The sequence below is a fragment of the Pezoporus wallicus genome, unplaced genomic scaffold, assembly GCF_028554395.1.
Source record: "Pezoporus wallicus isolate ANWC-B61680 ecotype Strahan unplaced genomic scaffold, APGP_CSIRO_Pwel_v1 contig_5785, whole genome shotgun sequence".
NCBI classification, from domain to species: Eukaryota; Metazoa; Chordata; class Aves; order Psittaciformes; family Psittacidae; genus Pezoporus; species Pezoporus wallicus.
The window spans coordinates 1,659,827-1,681,063 of record NW_026641150.1 but is presented as its reverse complement, the minus strand read 5'-3'; the positions used below and the strand labels follow the sequence as shown (position 1 = coordinate 1,681,063).

At 41.3% G+C, this 21,237-nt stretch overlaps 1 protein-coding gene across 3 annotated transcripts in view; it reads left to right on the top strand.

Moving 5' to 3' along the window:
- The window catches only part of GAS6 (growth arrest specific 6), a 40,393-nt gene that overhangs the window by 13,944 nt on the left and 5,212 nt on the right, over positions 1 to 21,237 (top strand). For 2 of the 3 annotated variants that reach the window (XM_057422290.1, XM_057422288.1), the window contains exons 4-12: positions 524 to 586; positions 4,399 to 4,521; positions 6,063 to 6,182; positions 8,712 to 8,837; positions 11,404 to 11,525; positions 12,259 to 12,377; positions 12,774 to 12,963; positions 18,010 to 18,174; positions 19,680 to 19,848. In XM_057422290.1, the coding sequence (XP_057278273.1) occupies positions 524 to 586; positions 4,399 to 4,521; positions 6,063 to 6,182; positions 8,712 to 8,837; positions 11,404 to 11,525; positions 12,259 to 12,377; positions 12,774 to 12,963; positions 18,010 to 18,174; positions 19,680 to 19,848 (1,197 nt within the window). Of the gene's footprint in view, positions 1 to 523; positions 587 to 1,583; positions 1,995 to 4,398; positions 4,522 to 6,062; positions 6,183 to 8,711; positions 8,838 to 11,403; positions 11,526 to 12,258; positions 12,378 to 12,773; positions 12,964 to 18,009; positions 18,175 to 19,679; positions 19,849 to 21,237 lie in introns of those variants that run through there. The other variant, XM_057422291.1, reaches the window with a different exon arrangement.

Below are 21,237 nucleotides of genomic sequence, written 5' to 3'. Positions count from 1 at the left end.
GTAGATAATTTTAGCTCTTCTATCTTCCCTTTTTAAGTCAGCTATTAACTAATCTCCTTATCTTAAAAATAAAAACATGCCTTTACTTATTAAACCGTTGGCTTACTCTACTGACTGTATCATAGTCATGGCACCATACTGGTTTTTATTTGCCTTTAATATGTAGTACTCACAATCACAAATGCTGACAGTTTGAGAAAAGTCCATGTGCTTTTTAGATTTTTTAAGAGATTTAGTTGGTCAAATTTGATGAGCTACTAACATGCTTTTAGAATCATAGTAGCATCTGGTTAAGTGATCATCCTTTTCAGATGGCTTATAACTCTACTGTACACCCGAGCTAAAATATTTTAGTGAACTTGAGAATTTTAAGGCATCTGGGAGATAATAAAATTGCATCGATTTTTCCTCCATCCTCCAAATCCTTGCTCAATGAATCAGCAGGTCAGGTATCATTTGACACACTTTGAACAGCTGCCATGTCATCATTATAATAATAATAATTTCATTTTCTGTTCTTCAGCTTGTATTCAGAAATATGGGTCGCCGTATACAAGGAGTCCTGATTTCCTTACATGCGTTCATAGTAAGCACTTTTGTTTTGCATCTTGTAGTTAAATATTCGTTCATTCTACCTGAAGGAGTGGGACCAGCTCAGCCATCTCCATTTTTGATAGTATTTTAGTAGTGATCTTCCTATTCTGTAGACATGAGACTCCGCATCACTTTTCCTATTTGAGCAGCAAAAAAAGATCTTTTCCTTTTTATAACCTGTCACCACCTCACAGCTGTGTTTCAGTGCTTCGGTATTTTATGATGCACAACATTTCTTTCCCACCTGTTTCCCAAGGTCTGAATAAACTGAAAAGCAAGAGGGATGAAAAATAGGATTTACCATAATGTTATACCCTATGCTTGGCCTTTCATTGTCTTTCCTCTTAAATAGTACCCCTGTTATAGGAACCTTAATAGCTTACCCCTGTTAAGGAACCTTAAAAAAAAAAATTTAAATCAAACACAGGCTTGTGTCAGGCTTCTTTACAAGGATATTGGTTTCAGGCATCACGTGACTGTGCTTTAAATACCGCAACCTTTACAAGTTCAAATCAATTTGGAAGTCAAACTGTTATCTTTGTAGAGGGGAAAGGGGTATATTTGTTCGCCGCTAACACTAGAGATCAGAATGTAATGAACACTTCTAATACCTTCCCAGTTCCCTCTTGAAGCTTAGCAGTGCTAAAGGTATAAAGCTGCATAAAAGTTCTAAAAATGTTCTGGGAGCAGATCGGTTCACATGGGGAATAAATCACGTGTTCATTTATTTTCATTTTTACCCCTGTGGTTCAGTCTTCATTGTGAACAATCTTGATTAGTTATGTCTTTGTACCAGTGCTGCCAAAGGAGCATCCGGATTTAGTCAACCTCTCATGTTTATAAACTTCATTACAGCAGTTTTTGAAGAGTGAATTCCAAGGTTTGTAAGTGGTATGTGAAGACTTGCCCTCATATAGTGCAGAACACTTACAGATGTTCGAGTCCTTTGAGAATTCTAAAATCTATGGTAGTCATGTCAGCTGTGGTATGCCAGGTAGTTCAAAGTGGAATGTAAGACTAAATGCTTCCTTTTGTTCATGTGTGTGGCACAGTGAAGAGGCAGGAGTTTCTGCTGAAAATGACATTATCAGCTGGGAACGCTTGCTCCAAACAGCTAATCAATGTTTTAGAAATGTAAGTCTAAATGATAGTGATGAAAAAATGAAAACTAAATAATTGGTTTTAGGGATTTTTGCCCTTTGCAGATGCACTAGTTTGGAAATAAAATTATAATGTTTTCTCTCATTAAAGTATTAAAATGGCTGAGTTTTGGCTAGCCATTGTCAATTCATGGGAGAAGTAATGGAGAAGGAGCCCGAGACACACTTGGAAGAATGACAGGCTTTGTGCTTGGCCAGTTCCAATGTGCCTCTTAATTCTTCACAGATGCTGCCAAAAGGGTCTGTAGCTATGTGAAGCTGTGCCCACAAGACACATTTAAATTTTGTCTCTTAACAGCTTTTCTGCTCTCAAAATAGGGTAGTGGAAGGCTCTTTTAATCTGGCATTGCAAAGACATTGCACAATCTAAGGGCTGGAGGATGATCAACTAGACTAGTTTATACTAGAAATAGGATAGAAATTTTAACTGTGACAGTAATTAGATAGCTTAGCAGAGTATTTGAGGATTCTCAGTTTCATAAGATCTTTAGATCAGGGCTACGAGTAGGATTCAGCTCTGGATTCAGAGAGGTAGATGCAGGTGTTTCCAGCATGGGTACCTACATGAGCAGTATTCCCATCACAATCAGTGGAGAGTTAACCTAGGGGGATTCCGTTGACCAAACTGTGTCTACTCTGGGAAGAGCTGAATCATTCTATGGACTTTGTTTGTTGTACTGACTAGATCTCTACTTACTGCAATGAGAATTTATGACAACTGCTTTGCAGATAGATGCTTACCTTACGCACAGGTACCTCTACTTTTGTCTGCAGATCTGCAAGGTTGTCAGCCAGGAATTAAGGATTTGTCTGGAAAATTCCACAGATTTTTTTTTTAAATGAGGCTGCATGTGACCTTAAAAAGCACAATGGGATTTTTGTTAGGTCATGAGTGTCTGCTTTTTAATAGTGAGTGCCATAACCTTCACAACCTATCATTTTCCTGATGAAGTTTTAATTTGCACTATTTTGTGAATATCAAAAAGTAAATTGGCAGCACAGAGTAATGAACTGGAAGCAGCAAGCTGTGTACTTAGGTAAAGCCTTCTTTCCATAGACTTCAAAAATGGAACTGGTAGTTCTATTCTGTCCACACTTACGAGCTATATATATGTGCTATGAGAAATAGCTCAAAACACATTAAAAGGTCATGCTCTTCATTACTTTTAAAATCTGTCTCATAAATTAATGGAAACAAAAGCTTCATTTTCTCTTGTGGTGATTTAAATCAGGAGCAACTTCTGTGAAGCTGGCAAAATTACACAACTATGAAGCCACCGGGAGAGTATAAGCTTGTGCCTCATGTTCCCAAGCTCTCATGATAAGAGGAGCAAACTACTGGCACAGTGTTGTTGTGATAGAAATGTCTGAGGTTGTTCCTGCCCTTCACCATGGGCTGTGATAGAGTGGTATTCACCTGGGCATCATTACTTCCATCTGGCTCTGCAAGGCACATCAGAATCCAGTTTGAGAGAAAGAATCAGAATCTTGAGGATATGCCAGATAAGTCATGCATAACCCTATTGACTTGTTTTCCTTATCAAGTGACTTTGAAAACACTGCCATGTCTGGGAGGCTTAGATTGTGCTGCTTCCAAACTTGGCTTACTATACCTAAACCATTCTGTTTACAGTATACAAATTTTGGTCTGTCTAGGAAAAGAAAGATGCTGATTAGAGCTTACTCTGCCTTAACCTTCCCTGTCCTTCCCCGACTTCTCCACCTCCAGCAGTGTATTGTCTGGGCAGTGATGTATTGGGAGGTATTCTGGCAGGTGTATGTTCAGACAGCCCATGTAGCTGTGTTTTCTTTTGTGTGGCCTGGCCTCCTTTTTGTTGGGACAAGGGTATTCCCTTACGCTTCCTTTAGCTATCTCTGCCAAGCACTGTCCCTGGGTGTTTTATAGCTAGGTGGGTAGGTAAATTTGGAAAAGTGATGTTCGTTTGTTGAACAGTTACTTGATAATTTGATATTTGTTCCTCCAGTCCTCCCCAAAGTATGGCGACCGTCCTCTTGCTGCTTTTCTATGGAGAAAATCCAGTGTGGTGTCTGTAAACTGGATTAGTGGTTTGCCATTCTTATGCTGTTAACACATTGGTCTTTCCTTTTTTTATTCTCATTCTACGCAATAAAAAAGCCTGAATTGGACAGCTCTGACAAAAATTTCAGGTATAAACCTTTGCTAGCCATAAATCTATCAGCCCTGGTAAGATCCTCAGTTGAACTACTGGGAGTAATTTAAAAGCAAACTCATCCTATCTTGAGCACTTATTACTTTAGTTGCTACCTGCTTTGTATTTTCTCCAAAGTAGGGAGTGTGAAATTAACTTTCTTAAAAACAAGCTACTTTGAGTTGCTTCTTTCAGGGTGTGCCCCTCAGATACAGGGTGGTAGCTCATTCCCTTTTGCAATGAAATGAATTCCACTGTATGTGCTCTACAAAATTCCTGGCACAGCTTGTTCAGCATGTGAGCACTAAGAATTAGCTTCTCGTTTTGCCAGGTGTGAGTATTTCTGGTAGTAATTCCCCATTACTGTTTAAGCTTCCTGACTTTTAATGAGAGTAAAACACCCAGTTGTTAGTAACTTCAATGTATTGTTCTCATTTTGTTTACTTGTGCTTTTTATTCCTTATATAAATCAGATTTGCCAAACCAGTGTTCTCCTGATCCTTGTCACAAAGAGGGGACTGTCAAATGCGAAGATCTCAAGGGGGACTTCTATTGTGAATGCAAGCATGGCTGGCAGGGAAAAACATGTGAAAAAGGTAATTGGGTTTCATTATCTTTTATACTTGTAACAAACATGTATTGGGTTTTGTGATTTTCTCAAATGGTCACTGATACTGCGCAATTTGAAAGTCACAGAACTGAACCTGGATTGCATGCTGCTCATGTTTTTATTGTCTGTGAATCAGGTAACTCTTTCACATCAACATTTTTAGACATTAATAGAACTCAGCTTGGTCTTGGCAAGGTACCCTAAGAAGTTATGCTTCAACTTTCTGTGTCACCCCTCTGAAAGAGACAGCAGAAGTAGAGTTGTAGTGGCTTTTCAAGCAAAACTACAACAGCTGCTGCTGTGAATCCTGATGTGACAGATCACAGACTGCAGAGACGGAGAAGCTGGCCCATCTTCCTTTCTGGCATGCCTGCAATGGGAATAGTGACTTTCAGCAGTCAAGTTGGGGTCTGAGTCTGATGATACACAAACCAGTGAAAGTAATCTGCTAAAGCCTCCTTGCTAATAGGACCTTATTCCACATCCACTTAATTCCAGTGTGTATTTGGACCTCCTCCTAAGAGAATGTTCAGGCAGAAACTATTTGTGCAAGAAGTTCCCGGCCCCCAGAGGGATTTTCTCTATTCTCTTATGAAATACTGAAGTTATCTTCCCTCCCTTTGTTTTCTGGTTCCTTTTTAATTCTCTGCCTGCAGGGTTTCCTGTTAGGGCCACTGCTTTTCTGCCTTCCAATATGAAGTTATTGCCAGAAATCACATTCAGCCAGTCCAGAATTGTGGCAACAAAAACAGCAGGAGAGTCAAAGCCTTTCCTTCTGATGTAAATATTGTGGGGAGATGATAGGATCCCTCACAAGCAGTATATTTAAGCATTTGAGACAGTTGGCTGATCAGTATACAGTCAGCTTTGAGAGCTCAGCAGCTGATTAGTCTGAAGCATATCCCCTTTTTTTTTCTTATAAAATGGCATGAAATGTGTTGTTCTACCCATCAGCTATCTCCTGAGTCCATATACAAGCAGGATATAATGAGCAGGTAAGGCAGATCAGTGGTGTAATACAGGCTCTTCTGGATCCAACAGGCTTTTGCTGTGAATTTCTCTGGAGCATGGTTTAGGTGACAGTGCTCAGTAGCTGTGAACTTGAAGTTTTTCGTCTTCTCATGAGTTCTGTAGTAGTAAGGATTTAGTGTTCTTGTTTTATTTAAAGCTTTCATCCTGAACTTATTGGTCAGAGTATAATTTTAAAAGTTAGTTATGATATAAAATACATTAGTTATAATTAGTTTGCTTTTCTAAACAGTGACTGATGATACTCTTCTGCATTCTTTGAGCTGTGAAGGAGATACTCAACTACAGTTCCTTCGGTCTTTTTTTTTGTTAAATGAACTTGAAGCTAACTTTCTTGAAGTGTTTGAATGAAATCTCTGTGCTTTTTGTAACCATCATGTTGCAGGTGTAACAGTGTTTCTTGTTTGGTCTTTCTCTTCCCCAACACCTATCCCATTCTCACCCTGCAGATGATTTACAGAGGTGAAAAGCTGACTGTGACACTTTTTTTTGATGTAGATATTGATGAATGCAGAACACAGAATGGTGGCTGTAACCAGCTCTGCCTCAACAAGCTTGGCAGCTACCGTTGTTCATGCCTCAGTGGTTACACTCTTAAAGACAGCAAAACCTGTGAAGGTAAGCTTTGATGGGCCTCTCAGTTTGCTTCAGTGGATGCTTAGTGACTTGTGACTCTCGTTTGATGCTTAGTGACTTGTGACTCTCATTTCTGAGAGCTGGGTAGCACTGAGCAGCCCTGTTCTAGTCCCTACCCCAGCTACCAGAGACTTGCTGGTAGCTCCTCTTAGCTGGGTGCTCCAGCCAATGCTACATGCCTGGGCTTGTCAGCAGTCACACCATGCTCACACCATGCTACTTTCCAATATCATAACACAGGCGTGATTCACAGCGGATTTGTGGCTTGGATTGTGCTAAGTTGGTTTAGCCAATCGGTACTCATCCTGACATTGAGAGAGGGGCTAGCCAAATGCGTTGTTATGATTCTTTCCAGTCTCATGCTGTTGTAGTATACAAACCATTTGTTTTTCTTTTGTATGTTTCTTATTTTACTTTCTAAATTTGGATATATGCAGCAGCTAATGAATTCAGATAGTGCAGATGGATAAATTCACTGCAACTGAATATTAATAGCTGTAGAAAGGCCCTAGTGAAGGTTGGCAGCTGTTTTACCTAGCAGCTGAGAACAGAAAGTGAGGATCTGAAGTATTTGATTGAAACTGCAGAATGAATTTACATAACCAAAACTTGAGCAACTGAGATTTTAAAAGTGTTAAGAAACAGCATGCTGAGGCAGACTCGTTAATGATCACAGATGGCTGTTAAAGGTATGTGCATCTCATGAAGAAACAGGCAAGTCTGTGTATGTACCTTCTATAGATGGATGTGATGACACACTTGTACACAGTTTACATACCTGATCTGAACAACATCATTAATGCTACCAGCAAAAACACACAAATCAGGATTTTATTTCTGTCACTTTACATAAATAAATTTTATTTATTTTATTTCTGTCACTTCCACTGTGAAAAGTGACAACTCTGTAGATTACATGATATTCCTTTCTAATGGCAGCAGCTACTTAGAAGAGCCAGCCCCACTTTTGAATTGTCCTCTGGTGCCAGTTGGCATGGGCAGGTGGACAGAGAGTGGGCTCATAATTACATTTGGTTTTATATGTATATATATTTGTATAATACCCTAGTGCTGTCTACTAGAGCACTGTGAACATAGTGTATAAGCATTCTGCAGCTTCAACATGTGACCCTCTGTTTGTGAGGTTACTGTCAGCTGTGGTTAATGATAGCTGAGATTTATCATTGCATTTCAGTTTTCTTTCAGATTTATTCCTGTCATTATGTGCACATACCAAAAAGTTAAGTTTTGTCTGTTGATTTTTAGACTACGTTACATAGCATACTAGACTACCATCGGCCAGTTCACTCATGCATGGAACATGTAATTGTAGTTTTAACATGTCCTGGAAAGCAAAAGTAAATATTAAACTCTCAGTACACTGCATATGTTTTGTCAACACCAGGATTTTGCTGGGTATTAGTTAAAATGTTAGAAAAACACTTATTTGTTTTTATCGTCCTCCAGTTCCATCCTACTGCCTGCCTTCATGGTGAAAGCCCACAACATCTCTCAGACATAGAATCATAGAACAGTTAGGGTTGGAAGGGACCTTAAGATCATGACTTGTTCTCTGACAAATTGGGCTGCTTCAATTCCCCTTTGCCACTACAGATCAGAAGGTTTAGACCTTAGTTTTGTGAATACATGAAAAATTACTGTTTGCCTGTCTGAGGAAGGAGAAGAGAAATCTCTGATGTTCCACAGGCTGCATGTTCCTTCTGTGTTTAGGTAAAATGCATACTTGCTGTTCCTCGGTTCCTGCTTTTTTTTCTGTTTGCAGCTTTTTCAATCTCTGTTTTCTGCCCCTGAATGGAGTGGGGCTTTTTGGTTTTGTGGGAGTTGTTCTGTTTTACAGCTATTCTCCTGGCTTGCTTTGCATTGATTTTTCAAGTAGTGGTTAATGGCTTCAAGAAAGTTATAAGTTATATAAGCTATAGTTTGGAGAAGAGGAGACTGAGGGGGGACCTTATAAGTGTCTATAAATATATAAAGGGGGAGTGTCATGAGGATGGAGCCAGGCTCTACTCAGTGGCAAACAATGATAGGACAAGGGGTAATGGGTACAAACTGGAACACAAGAGGTTCCACTTAAACTTGAGAAGAAACTTCTTCTCAGTGAGGGTGACGGAACACTGGAACAGGCTGCCCAGGGAGGTTGTGGAGTCTCCTTCCCTGGAGACATTCAAAACCCACCTGGACACATTCCTGTGTAACATTATCTAGGTGTTCCTGCTCCGGCAGGGGGATTGGACTAGATGATCTTTCGAGGTCCCTTCCAATCTCTAGCATACTGTGATACTGTGATACTGTGAAAGAAAGACCAACTACTTTTGAAAGCCTCAAGTCACTTCCTATAGCTAGGTACCCGTAAAGGTAGTCTTAAAGATACTGTCTTTTTTAGTTACCAAAATAACAAAGGGCTCTCTTGACCCTGAGCCCACTCCAGTGTGGGAACACGAAGTGATTACACTCTTCTGAAGACATGTTGTTTAATTGCTTGTTTTGCAGACATAGATGAATGCACAGCATCAGCAGACATCTGTGGAGAAGCTCATTGTAAAAATTTAATAAGTTCATACGAATGTCTTTGTGATGAAGGCTACAAGTATGATGATGTGAAAAAGACTTGTCAAGGTAAGGTCATAAAATAACACCATGTTAGCATTTATTGCATGATTCAAAGCTGTAAGACCCCAGAAATTTCATTTCAGACTTCAGTAAAAGCTTTTCATAACAAAAATCTTGCTTACACACTGGTCTTCTGTTCCCTTTCTGTAGCTGTAAGTTTGCAGTTTGTAGTCATCATGGAATCATAGAATAGTTAGGGTTGGAAAGGACCTTTAGATCATCTAGTTCCAACCCCCCTGCCGTGGGCAGGGACACCTTACGCTAAATCATATCACCCAAGGCCTCGTCCAACCTGGTCTTGAACACTGCCAGGGATGGAGCATTCACAACCTCCCTGGGCAACCCATTCCAGTGCCTCACCACCCTAACAGGAAAGAATTTCCTTCTTATATCCAATCTAAACTTTCCCTGTTTAAGTTTTAACCCATTACCCCTTGTCCTGTCAATACAGTCCCTAATGAAGAGTCCTCCCCAGCATCCCTATAGGCCCTTTTCAGATACTGGAAGGCTGCTATGAGGTCTCCACGCAGCCTTCTCTTCTCCAGGCTGAACAGCCCCAACTTTCTCAGCCTGTCTTCATACGGGAGGTGCTCCAGTCCCCTGATCATCCTCGTGGCCCTTCTCTGGACTTGTTCCAATAGTTCCATGTCCTTTTTATGTTGAGGACACCAGAACTGCACACAATACTCCAAGTGAGGTCTCACAAGAGCAGAGTAGGGGGGCAGGATCACCTCCTTCGACCTGCTGGTCACGCTCCTTTTGATGCAGCCCAGGATACAGTTGGCTTTCTGGGCTGCAAGCGCACTGAAGCCAGCTCATGTTCATTTTCTCATCAACCAACACCCCGAAGTCCTTCTCGGCAGGGCTGCTCTGAATCTCTTTTCTGCCCAACCTGTAGCTGTGCCTGGGATTGCTCCGACCCAGGTGTAGGACCTTGCACTTGGCATGGTTAAACCTCATGAGGTTGGCATCAGCCCACCTCTCAAGTGTGTCAAGGTCCCTCTGGATGACATTCCTTCCCTCCAGGGTATCAACCGAACCACACAGCTTGGTGTCATCGGCAAACTTGCTGAGGGCGCACTCAATCCCACTGTCCGTGTCAGTGACAAAGATGTTGAACAAGACCGGTCCCAACACCGATCCCTGAGGGACGCCACTCGTTACTGGTCTCCAGCTGGACATTGAGCCATTGACCACAACTCTTTGTGTGTGGCCATCCAGCCAGTTCTTTATCCACCGAGTGGTCCATCCATCAATTTGATGTCTCTCCAATTTAGAGACAAGGATGTCGTGTGGGACTGTGTCGAACGCTTTACACAAGTCCAGGTAGATGACCTCAACTGCTCTACCCCTGTCCATCAGTTCTGTAGCCCCATCATAGAAGGCCACCAAATTGGTCAGGCAGGATTTCCCCTTAGTGAAGCCATGCTGGCTGTCACCAAGCACCTTGTTGATTTTCATGTGCCTTAGCATGCCATCCAGGAGAATCTGCTCCAAGATTTTGCCAGGCACAGAGGTGAGACTGACTGGTCTGTAATTCCCCGGGTCATTCATTTTCCCCTTCTTGAAAACGTATATCCTTGAGTTCATTGAGTTTACAGTCATTTTTGATGACTTGAATCCAGCTGTATGAGCCAGAGTACTGAGGTTTCTTGAATATATGACAAATACAAGATCTGGTAGAAGCTCAGAAGCTTCTGTGCATGTTGCTGTCTCTCTTTGTAGGACAAGAAAAGGTACAGAGCAGTAGCTGTTGTTCTTTCAAAACCCGTCTTGTGATATTACACTGAACTAGGACTTTAATATGCATTGGAACCATGCACAGTTCTGCTGGCTACACTGCCTGCAAGCTTTCTCAACCGAGTAAGTTTTGAAAGTGTTCCAAAACTAGCACTGTTCCCTGCCTTTTGTCTAAGTTAATATAATGACTTGAATTACAAGCCACCCAGCCCTACCGGCCTGTAAGTGTTTATCTCTGCCTGAAGAGATCCCTGTGGGCCATCAGGATTTGTTTTCCTACATTTGTTTGTGAGAGGATAAAAACAAACCAAACACAAAAAAAAAAAAAAAAAAAAAAAGGAAAAAAAAAAAAGAGAAAATAATGAATGAGAAATTCAGCTTTTACTTTGTTGAGGATCCAGCTGCTGAGTAGCAATGAAGCAAGCAGTCCTTAAGTTGAACCTGAGTTGAAGGACCAGGAACCAGTCAGCGCAGGCATACCAGAAGGGGCATGAAGGGCATGAAGGGAGGAGGTTTTGTCTAGAAGTTAAGAGGCCAGGGCTCTGCACCAGCAGACAAGGAGTTGCTCTGCTTCCAGCCTTCCCACTGGCTTGCTGTGTATATTTGGGCAGCTGGAATCTGTCTGTGAAAACAAATTTGTGCAGATGCTAATTCTAACCCTTCCCTCCTATAAAGATACAGCACAGGGTAAGTACTGGCTACAGAGCACTTGGCCATGCTCAAATGACAGGTGCGACAAAACAGCACTGATAATGTTTTTTTTTTCACTCAGATGATTCATGTTTAGACAAACTCGGTGTTTTCTCCTCTCTTACTTGCTGGTTTTGTGTAGATATAAATGAATGTGAAGAGAAGCTCTGTGAACAGACCTGTGTCAACTTGCCAGGAAGTTATACCTGTCATTGCGATGGCAGAGGGGGAGTGAAACTTTCCCAGGACATGAATACCTGTGAGGTATGTTGGTCTTCATTGCTGTAACTGCAGAACAGCCCTTTATTTTACATTGCAGTTAAGAATAACTGATGAAGCTCTGGACCAAAGCCATCTAAGCTGAGTGACCAGCAGGAGAGTATCATATTGGCAAAGTCATGTGAGCTGGTGACAGTAGTTCTCCTGAAAAGAAATTTCCTTCTGAAAGTCTCTCTTCTCAGGCTCCTCCTGTCCCCGTTCCAGAAAGAGCATGCCAGTGATAGCTGTGTCACCCTCTGTTTTGCTATGGCTGCACAAGCTTTTCTGATTTAGACCCAGTAGGACAGTGTGAAGGTCTCAGGGGGGATGGTGTAAGTTATGGACCAACACTTGGCTCTTAATGTTTTTCTTCTCCAAGCATTTGGGGTGGATGGGCTTCAGTGGCACAAGCTGCCTCTGCAGTAAACAACCAACAGCAAGTTCTTAGCATATGTTTTGTGGCGGGCATGATGCTGCAGTAGAAACTTTGTGCTGTACCTTATGAGTATGATTTCATTTTGCAGCAGGAAAACATTCCTCCAAGGCAGATAGGGGGGAGGAGGGAAGGAAAGAGGAAATGTTCTCAGTGCCAAAACAACTGTACATTGAGAATATAAACATTAAGATGCCCTAACCTACTATGTGAATAGCAACTGAATGAGAAAAAAAGAGGAGGCATACTCTGTGATTCTATTTCTGCTGTGTGAGGAGAAAACTCAAAAATATGTTTTGATTATAGAACATAATACCATGTGTGCCATTTGCTGCTGGAAAAAGTGCTAAATCTATGTACCTGGGGAGGATGTTCAGCGGTGCTCCTGTCATCAGGCTGCGCTTCAAAAGGAAACAACTGACGAGGTGAGGACAATTTAGAATGACAGTCAAATGCACCATCTGGCTTAATGCGTGCAATGGAGTTAAGTTGTTACAGTAACAATTAGTCCTGTCATCATCGTTATTTGTTTGGATTATGGAGTCCTGTAAGGCAAAACATTGCCCAAACTAGTAATTGAGAAAGGCAGCCTTGACCACAGAGCTCCTAGGGTAATTGACGAAGTATAGTAATGTATTCTTTATTGTTGATGCTATTTTAAAACCTGACTTCACAACTTAAGTCTTTCAGGAGTGCATTAAAAGCTAGTGTGTTTTAACAGAGCTTTGTAACTGCTAGAGTTGATGCTATCTGTATGGAAAGTATTTTGTGGTTTTTGAACTCTGCGTAACTAATTTATTTCTTGGCACCTGTGCGGTCAGACTTGTGGCTGAGTTCGACTTTAGAACCTTTGATCCTGAAGGTATCCTTTTCTTTGCTGGAGGCCATCAAGACAGCACATGGGTAGTGTTGGCTTTGCGCAAAGGACGGCTAGAACTGCAGCTGAAATACAATGGGATAGGCCGCGTGACCAGCAGTGGACCAGTTATCAACCATGGCATGTGGCAAACGGTGAGTCCAGACCACTGCTGACATCTTATCCTTTCTTGGCTTGTTCTTGAGGGGCTCTGTGAAGTGCAGCTAGACCTTGTGTATTCTTGAGGAGATGCTTTTCCAACATGCCTATCCATTCAATGCATGCCAGTACATTATACGTTCGAAAGTGAGAGTGGGATATTTTTCTTAATAAATTGAATTACACATTATATGCATTATAAGCTAGATTGCATCACTAATTTGCACAACTGTAGTAGACACAGTGACTTTGAGACACAGCAGTGCTCAGCTGACTTCACATGAGTTTGAGAAGATGCCTTCCGTGTGAGGGTTGAAAGAGAGTAAGAGGGAAGGAACTCCAGCTGTTATTTTAAGGAAGTTTCAAAGGGTGTTTGTATGATTGCTTTTGTTTATTCATCTGTTTGTTTGTTTAGTCACAGGGCTCAGACTTGGCAAGTCTCTTAACCTACCCTATCCTTTTTTAAAGTCTTTTGGCTTGTTTATACACAAAATAGACTATTTCCCTTGTTAGGGAAATTTGAGGTCTATTAGAACCTCTCTATTTACTAATAACACAATTCGAGCAATCTCAAGATGCTGTGCATCTTGGAGCTTGTAAGGATTCATGCTCTTTGACACTCTCACAGAACATTTCCTGGTGATTCTGGAAGCATCATGGGTACTACCATTTGTGACAGGATCATGAAAAGCATCCTGTAGTATGAACTACAGTAGATACTTGCAATTTATATATGCCTCTTCAGTTCTGCCTTTTCCTTTCCTTTCGTTTTACTTAATTAAATTAGATCTTTTGACTTTTAAATTGATGTGCATCTTGGGGAATGGGTGGGAAATTCTGAGTAAACTCACATGAGAGACAAATACAGATACTGGTAACTGAAGAATTTTCTGTGTAAAAAAAATAAAAAAAATCAGAATTATGCATTAAGGAAAAGAGCAAGGTGGGAAAATTTTGTTTCTAATGAATAAGTAAAGAAGTCGTTGAGTGAATTCACTGTCAACTACTGACATTTGGTAATGTTTTCAGCAAATGAGGTGATGTTTAATTCAGTTCCTTTGCTGTCAGTGAAACAAATTTAGATTTCAAATGGAGAGCTATAAAGATTCAGCAAAGCTGTAGATAAAATGTATGACATGCTGGATCTTTACAGGCAGGAATAGCCTCAAGCCACTTCTTACTGAATTTGTTGTAAGATTTGTTCTGCTGATTTGAAATATGGCAATTCTGATTGCCTGCACAGAGAGGATGGAGATGAAAATTGTGAGAAGCAGCACTGATGACACTGGGGTGACTTGGGAGTCACAAAAAACAGTCGTTACCAAGGTAAACCATTTAACATGGGAGCATAACATACTTGCTAAGTGCCAGACCTCATTATCATGTAATTACAAACTTTCCAATGTTAGTTTTGAGGAGACAGCTGAAATGTATTTTTTTTAATCAAGAAACACAAAAAATGTTCGAACACATAGGAGTAATGGGGTAAACAAGGGCTGTGCTTGCTTTCTGCAGGGAGAGAAGGCAGCATGATAAAAGTAGGCAAGAATTATTGGTCTTCTCTCAGCCATCAGTATCAGGGCTTTTATCCGTAGGTACTATCCTAATGAAGAAATTGCCTGGCTGAGTTCTTGCAGCAGTGCACTCTGAGTTAATGCTGTTAATGCTGTGTCTGATGCTGGCCAAAGGCAGAAGGATTTACCCACAGAGGAATGCAGCAGGCAGAAGGAATCTTTCATCTCTTGACTTCATGGTTGACTCACCTCAGAGACTTGGGTTGCTGCTTGCATTGCTGGGGTGCTTTCTTTCTTGCTGGGGTGATTTCTCCTTTCTCTGTTCTAGTTTCTTATCCCTTGACTCTGTCCTGCAGGTACTTTGTTTCCTTCTGCTTAAAATCCAGGGTCACCCCTGTCTCTAAATGCCATTTAATCTATACAGCTGAGCGATCCACTAGTCTCCATTTTGCCCCCTCCCTCATTTTTCCTTTTTCCTCTGTCCAGTATGGCTTTTAATTTGGGAAATCCTGTGGGGAGGGGTTGCTCTTTTTTACCTGTCTCTGTTTATAAAACATGTAGCCACACATTTCATTTTCAGTATAGACTTGTGCGTACTTTTCAGCCTCACCTTTCATGAAGCACAACCCCAAGAACCTTTAGAGGTCACAGTCCAGACTCAAATGCAGTTTGTGAATTTTAGTCTGGACTTCAGTATGCACAGGATTAAATACTTAGTTTTGATTAGACCTGGAACAATGGAGTTTGGATACTCGGGACAACTTTGTAACAGTTGTGAGAAAATAGTAATTTTACTATTTAACTTTCAGCAGATGAAAAAAACAATAGCTATCTAAAAGTAAAACATGAGAAAAAACACCAGCAGTGTACGTTTTTTGGTCTTTTGAGTAAAAGTTGCGTACTTTTACAGAAAGATGAAGGCATTTGCAAAACTTCAGGCCAATATTTCTACCTTGGCATTCTCTCTGATGTTGATCCTTCCTAATCTATTTTAAAATGATCATTCCCAGCATTGAAAACAGAAACAAGCAAGCCTTGGGAAAAACTTGCAATGTAGTTATTCATGTGTAATCCAGCTGGGTGAAGTGGTACATATGAACTCATGATTGCAGAGAATGCAGCATTGGCCTTCTGTTTGTTTTACATTTCCAAAAAAGTCACCGTTTTGTCTTATTTTCAATGGTTAGTTTAGTACTGCTCTGAGGACAGTATGGTTAGCAAAAATAGTAACTTACCTGCACTGCTAAATGTCAGAATTGAAGGTTAAGCAATCAGCAGCAGATTCATATTTGGGATTAACCCTGTGGCTGCTGCTAGTCCCATCCCTTTTCAGTGCTTCCCACTTGCCTTTCAGCAAGGAGAAGACAGGATGGTGTGCTGACTTATCCAGGGCATGAATCCAAAAGACAAAGAGCTATCTGCCCTTATGGCTAACCATATGGGAACCCTTAGCTACAAGAACTTGTGTGGATTTCCCCAAGCACACTGTGGCAGGCTTCTCCTTACAACAAAAGGAAGGAATTAGAGCAACCTGTTAACTACCGAACTGCTTCCCCATTTGGTTTGTATGTCATGGTGGTGCACCAGCAATTAAATATAATTGGATATAAGGAACCCAAGCTGAAATTGCCAGAGGGCAGTGTGAAGCAGACAGAATGCAGTTTCCTAAACCAGAATGAGTTTAGAGTTTCCATAGGGATTAACCCCTTCTCCTATGGAAGTTTCCACTGGTTTGGGTTTGTTTATATTGATGATCAGAAGCAGCTAAGAGCTTGGCCTAATTTGTTAAAATTACCATGTTGCTACTTTCTATACAATCTAATAAAATTTTAGTGAATTTGGGGGGCCTGAAAGTTGCAGGATTTCTTCACAGACAAGCACAGTATGGGCATTGCTAGAGCCAGCTTTTCCCCATTCCTGTTTGCTCCACCACTGCCCAAGATCCGTGCAATGAGCAGGGAGATGGGCTGTGCCAGCTCCTTGTGGCACTCCATACCCCAGTGATTAGGGCAGTGGTGACAGTGCCACTGACGAGAGACATCCAAGTGAGATAGCCAGTGTAGCTGGGCTGTGGCTGCCAGGACCTGTGGTCTTCTGTTCTCACCCACTGAGAGAACAGCCTGCCAATGCCCAAAAAAAGCCTGTTTGAGACTGACCTGTGTAACTCCATGTGAGGTGTAGTTGCTGCTTAAACAAGCAAGTTTCAGACAAATAAATTCATGTCCTGTAGGATACAGCAGAGAGCAACATGCCAGGTGTAAACGGTGTTTTAGCAGTGTAAACCAGATGGTACTAGAATCCACAGGAGAAGAAAATGTTTGACAGTTTGAATAATCTTTTCAACTACCAAATTCACTTAATCTTCATTACTGAAGACTGCAGTCCAGACAGAGTATCCAGGTATAAACCTGCTCGACCCTGCCATCCTTTGTTACAGCCACAGAGTGAGAGCTCAGCATGGCTGATTGATAAAAACAGTTTGGGGACAGCTGCTCTCAAAATGCAAAGCGAACGATATGCTCATGACATGGCCTACTAGCAGAGAGAGGAAAGAACAAATCTAAACAGCCACTCAAGTAGGTACTTGGTTCCATACAGTGGCTCACTGATGGAGGCAGCATCTGGGTGTCCTAGGGAACAGAGCTGTACAGGTGAAGAGTGAGTAGGTGGGAAGGAGTGCTGTGGTGAAGATTATGTTATAGCAGAGGTGCACTCCTTTCTTCTTCTCTACAGGAAGAAAAGGGCTGTCTTCTGCTAGAGCCACAGAATACCCTGTCAGTAGCAGGACCCAGGTCCCAAGGCAGCAGAATCCATGTTGCTGTTTAGCAGCTTGCTGTATGTCAGCTTTGTGCTTCATCTCCTCACCCATTGCCGAGCTGACTGCTTTATAGTGCTTCTCTGTGCAGCCTGGTCATAATTAAAATGATGATTTTCTCTTTTTTTAAATTTCAGTGGTGATGGGATCTTCCTGGAAGTAGCTGTTAGAGATGGGGAGCTAAAACTTACAGTGACCTTTTGAGAGAAAAATTATTGCCTATTACACATTCTTATTACTCTCTCAAAAATGACATCTTCTGTCATTCTTTTTTCAGAGGTTAATATTCAAAGACTGTGGCTGGAAGGCTTCTGCATTCTCTTCCACTGATCCAATAAAAGATATCTGTCTTTCCAGCTTTTCCTTTCACATGCATTTGCAATAGGAAGATTCTCATTAATAATTCCTTATTGCATTTACATTTTGTGTAAAGCAGCCTCCAAATGTCATGTAGTTAATCCTCTCATATTTTTGTGCGGCTGTTTTGAAGTAGTTGGGCTGTCTTCACCATTACAGCAACCCTTTGCTTTCTAGAGTAAAGATTTACATATCAATGCGGGATGTAACTTTAAAGGTAGACAAAGAGGCTTGGGGACAGAAAATGTTTCTCCATCTTGGGGATTTCACTGGTGCTGTCTGTCCTTTAGTTGAGGCTGCAGATATTAACATCTTTTTTATACTGAATTATTCTATTTGCAATTTTACTTTTTCAGATCTCTGTTGAAGAACTCGAAAGAAGTTTGGTTATAAAGGTCAACAGGGATGCAGTTATGAAAATAGCTGTCTCAGGGGATCTGTTTACTCTAGAAAAAGGGCTGTATCAGCTGAATTTGACAGTAGGAGGCATTCCTTTCAAAACAAAGGACCTTATTCTACCGGTAAGTACAGCACTTGTTTTGCACTCCTGAAGGGCTTGATTTCATCTTCTCTTGGGGTAATGCAGGTCCTTCCTGATAGCAGTTCAGCCTGCCCTGAAACAGGTGGAATTATCACCTTCTGGATACAACTTTGTCTCCATTGACTATAGAGGGAGCCTAAGGAAGTAGCAAAGGTGAGACTCGTGTTTTTTGATTAAGTTTGGGTGAGATGTATCTCACCCATTGCCTGAAGAATTAGGACGTACAAAACTGGAGCACATGACAAAATTACCAGTGGTCATGCTGGCTTGGAAACCCTGAGTGGTGCTGGGGTGGTCAGTGGACACACAGCTGTGTGAGGGTACCACTGTACCCACTAAGTCTGGAAACAATGCTGGAGCACTTTCTGTGTTGTGATCAACGTTTGTGCTTCACGTATATTGTACCGCAGGTTTGCTGCTTGGATTTGCTGTTTCAGTTTAGTAAGACCCAAGGAGAAACAAAAGCCTACTTTCTTTTATTTCCTCCTAATTTAAGGAGACAGGGCATATGAATAAAAGCTAAGGCTCTCTTTGGGTGAGATTGGATGATTGCTGTGTTTCTGAAATAGCTGCTGCTCAGGCTGTTTTGAATGTCCACCACACACGGAGTTGGCACCTTGAAACCCAAATTGGCATCTCGTTATTTCTAAATGAGGTGACAAGCTTGTGGCTCTGTGACTGGGAGTGCAGCAGCTGAGGAAGGCTCCTGTTCCTCACAAGAAGTCATTCAGGGCCACTGCTTGTCTGAAACATTAAAATTGGGGTGTGGTCTGCATATGGGATTCAGAGCCAAAAACTCCTGAGGTTTTTATCCTGGCTCATGCACTTAATTCTCTCTCTGCTTCAGTTAGTTGGCAGTCATGGTCCTGATTTAGACACTTTGCAAGGAGCCTTCTCTTTACATACTGTCTCACATTTTAATGCTGGCATTTGGTACAGGATAACATAACTTGAAACTGTAAGGAACAAGTGTGTATGAAGTGATGTACATGTCTTGTGGCTCAAGCACCCCTCCCTTAAGCCAGAAGCCAACAACTTATCCTGTGATCAGGTCCAACATCTTGTGTGTCATGAAGGCTGTTTGCAGTGACACAAAGGACTGGGTTTTTTTAACTTCAAGTTAGCCTCCAGCATTCACAATGCAAAATTACAGGAGTTACATAGCTTTGGCCACAGAGTTTTAGAAGTAAATCACCTAATGATGTGCATCATGTAGAGGAGCTAGCAGAACCAATACAATGAAATCAGCACCTGCATTAACTAGTGCCCTTCTGACCTGTGGAGACAAGCTGAGCTTGGGAGTTTCTTGGGAAATGCTGACCACTTACTTGCTTGTGTTTGCAGGAATGGGATTGCCTCCAATTGTTATGCATGAGCATAACACATCAAAATGATTTCTGCTGTTCAGTATTCCACTGCACCCAAAATCACTTATTCTTCACTGAACAGTAGTTTGAGGTATGGTGTACTGCTTTGTCTTCCTAGATAAACCCTCGGCTGGATGGTTGCATGCAGGCATGGAACTGGCTGAATGGGGAGGACTTCACTATCCTAGAGACCATAAAGATGAATGAAAAGATGCAGTGCTTTTCTGTAGCAGGACGAGGGTCTTTCTATCCTGGCCGAGGTTTTGCTGTGTTTAATCTTACTTACGGTAAGTACGTTATATTTTTATTTCTGACCTATTGTTCTGCCATTAACCATATCTGGTTAATAAGTAGTTTAAAACTTACATGTATATTAGACTCAGTGTTGATCAGTGCAGAAAAGACTGGCAGCTGTGGATGGAGAGTAATAGCTAAACTTGTGTTTCATAGCAAAGGACGACCTACGAATGATGGCTAGAGCCAGTACGAGTATGCCTAGCATGGATTAGGTTCTCTCTGTGAAGCTCCAGTAATGCATTTCATACCCAGGCTGGTTCCAGCTCATCCTTAACATTAGGGCCTTCACATCTCTGTCAGCAGTGCACGTGGTTCCAGCCCTATTCACTATTTTCTGCTAGAGAGGGAGGGCTGCAAGTTGTAGTGCTGTATCTTGAATTTCTGATGGACAGAAAATCATTATTGCTTGTAGCAAAATGTCTAAGATTGGATTCACTTTTAATCATTGTGTGGTATTAGTTACACCTGGGACAAACGCTAGGCATATCCCTGATAGAAGCTGAATAAAATTGGCCTAGATATAGTAATAACAAATTTCAAACCAAACTTGGCCGTACTCAGAAAGCACTCCGAAAAGCACCTTTTCTTTGTTCTAGATTATTCTGTTTGTTTATATGTGCAATCAGCTGTCAGTGTTTTGAAACTTGTACAAATGCCAACCATCTATTTTAGTTCGGTGTGTAAATTCTCCTGTGCAGAAGCCTTCTGTGCATCATTATGTGGAGTTTTCTGCTGTGCCATTGTAAATTAGGGAGTATCAGGTGTTTGTCATCTCATTTAACACATGGATTCAAAAGCTACAAAGTAAAGACGAGGCAGCATCTAAAGCGCAGATGACAGCGCTCAGCAGAAATGAGGCCTCAGCACCTGCATTTTCATATTTTTGTTTCTACAATCACAATCCTCTATTTGGGGCTTTGTAATGGTGAGCTTTATAAAGAACTTATTGTTTTGTATTTCAAGATGTGGTGAATGAGCAAAGCTAATACTTCATTGAAGGGAGGTTGCAGAAGCAGGATTGAACTCTTACTTTGTAGTAAGCATCACCTTTTAAATTACAAGGGCACTGCAGGAGCAAGAAGGATGCCAGAAAGTTTAATTCAGAGTTCAGCAGGATGAGATAGAACATTCCATGTTTAGCTTCTGAGGAGTTTGTGATCAGGAGCTGATTAGGTACATAATCAGTGTAGTGGGCCTATATCCTTTTCCACTTTGCTTCCTCTGTGTCAGATTTGTACTTAGATCCCTCATTGATATTTGGACAGTCAAGAACAATTAAAAAAATTGGGTGCCCTATCTTTTAGCCTATCTTTGAACTTGTTGGATTGACAGCCATGGGATTTTGAATCTCTTGTTGTATTAAAAGAGCTTAACCTTGT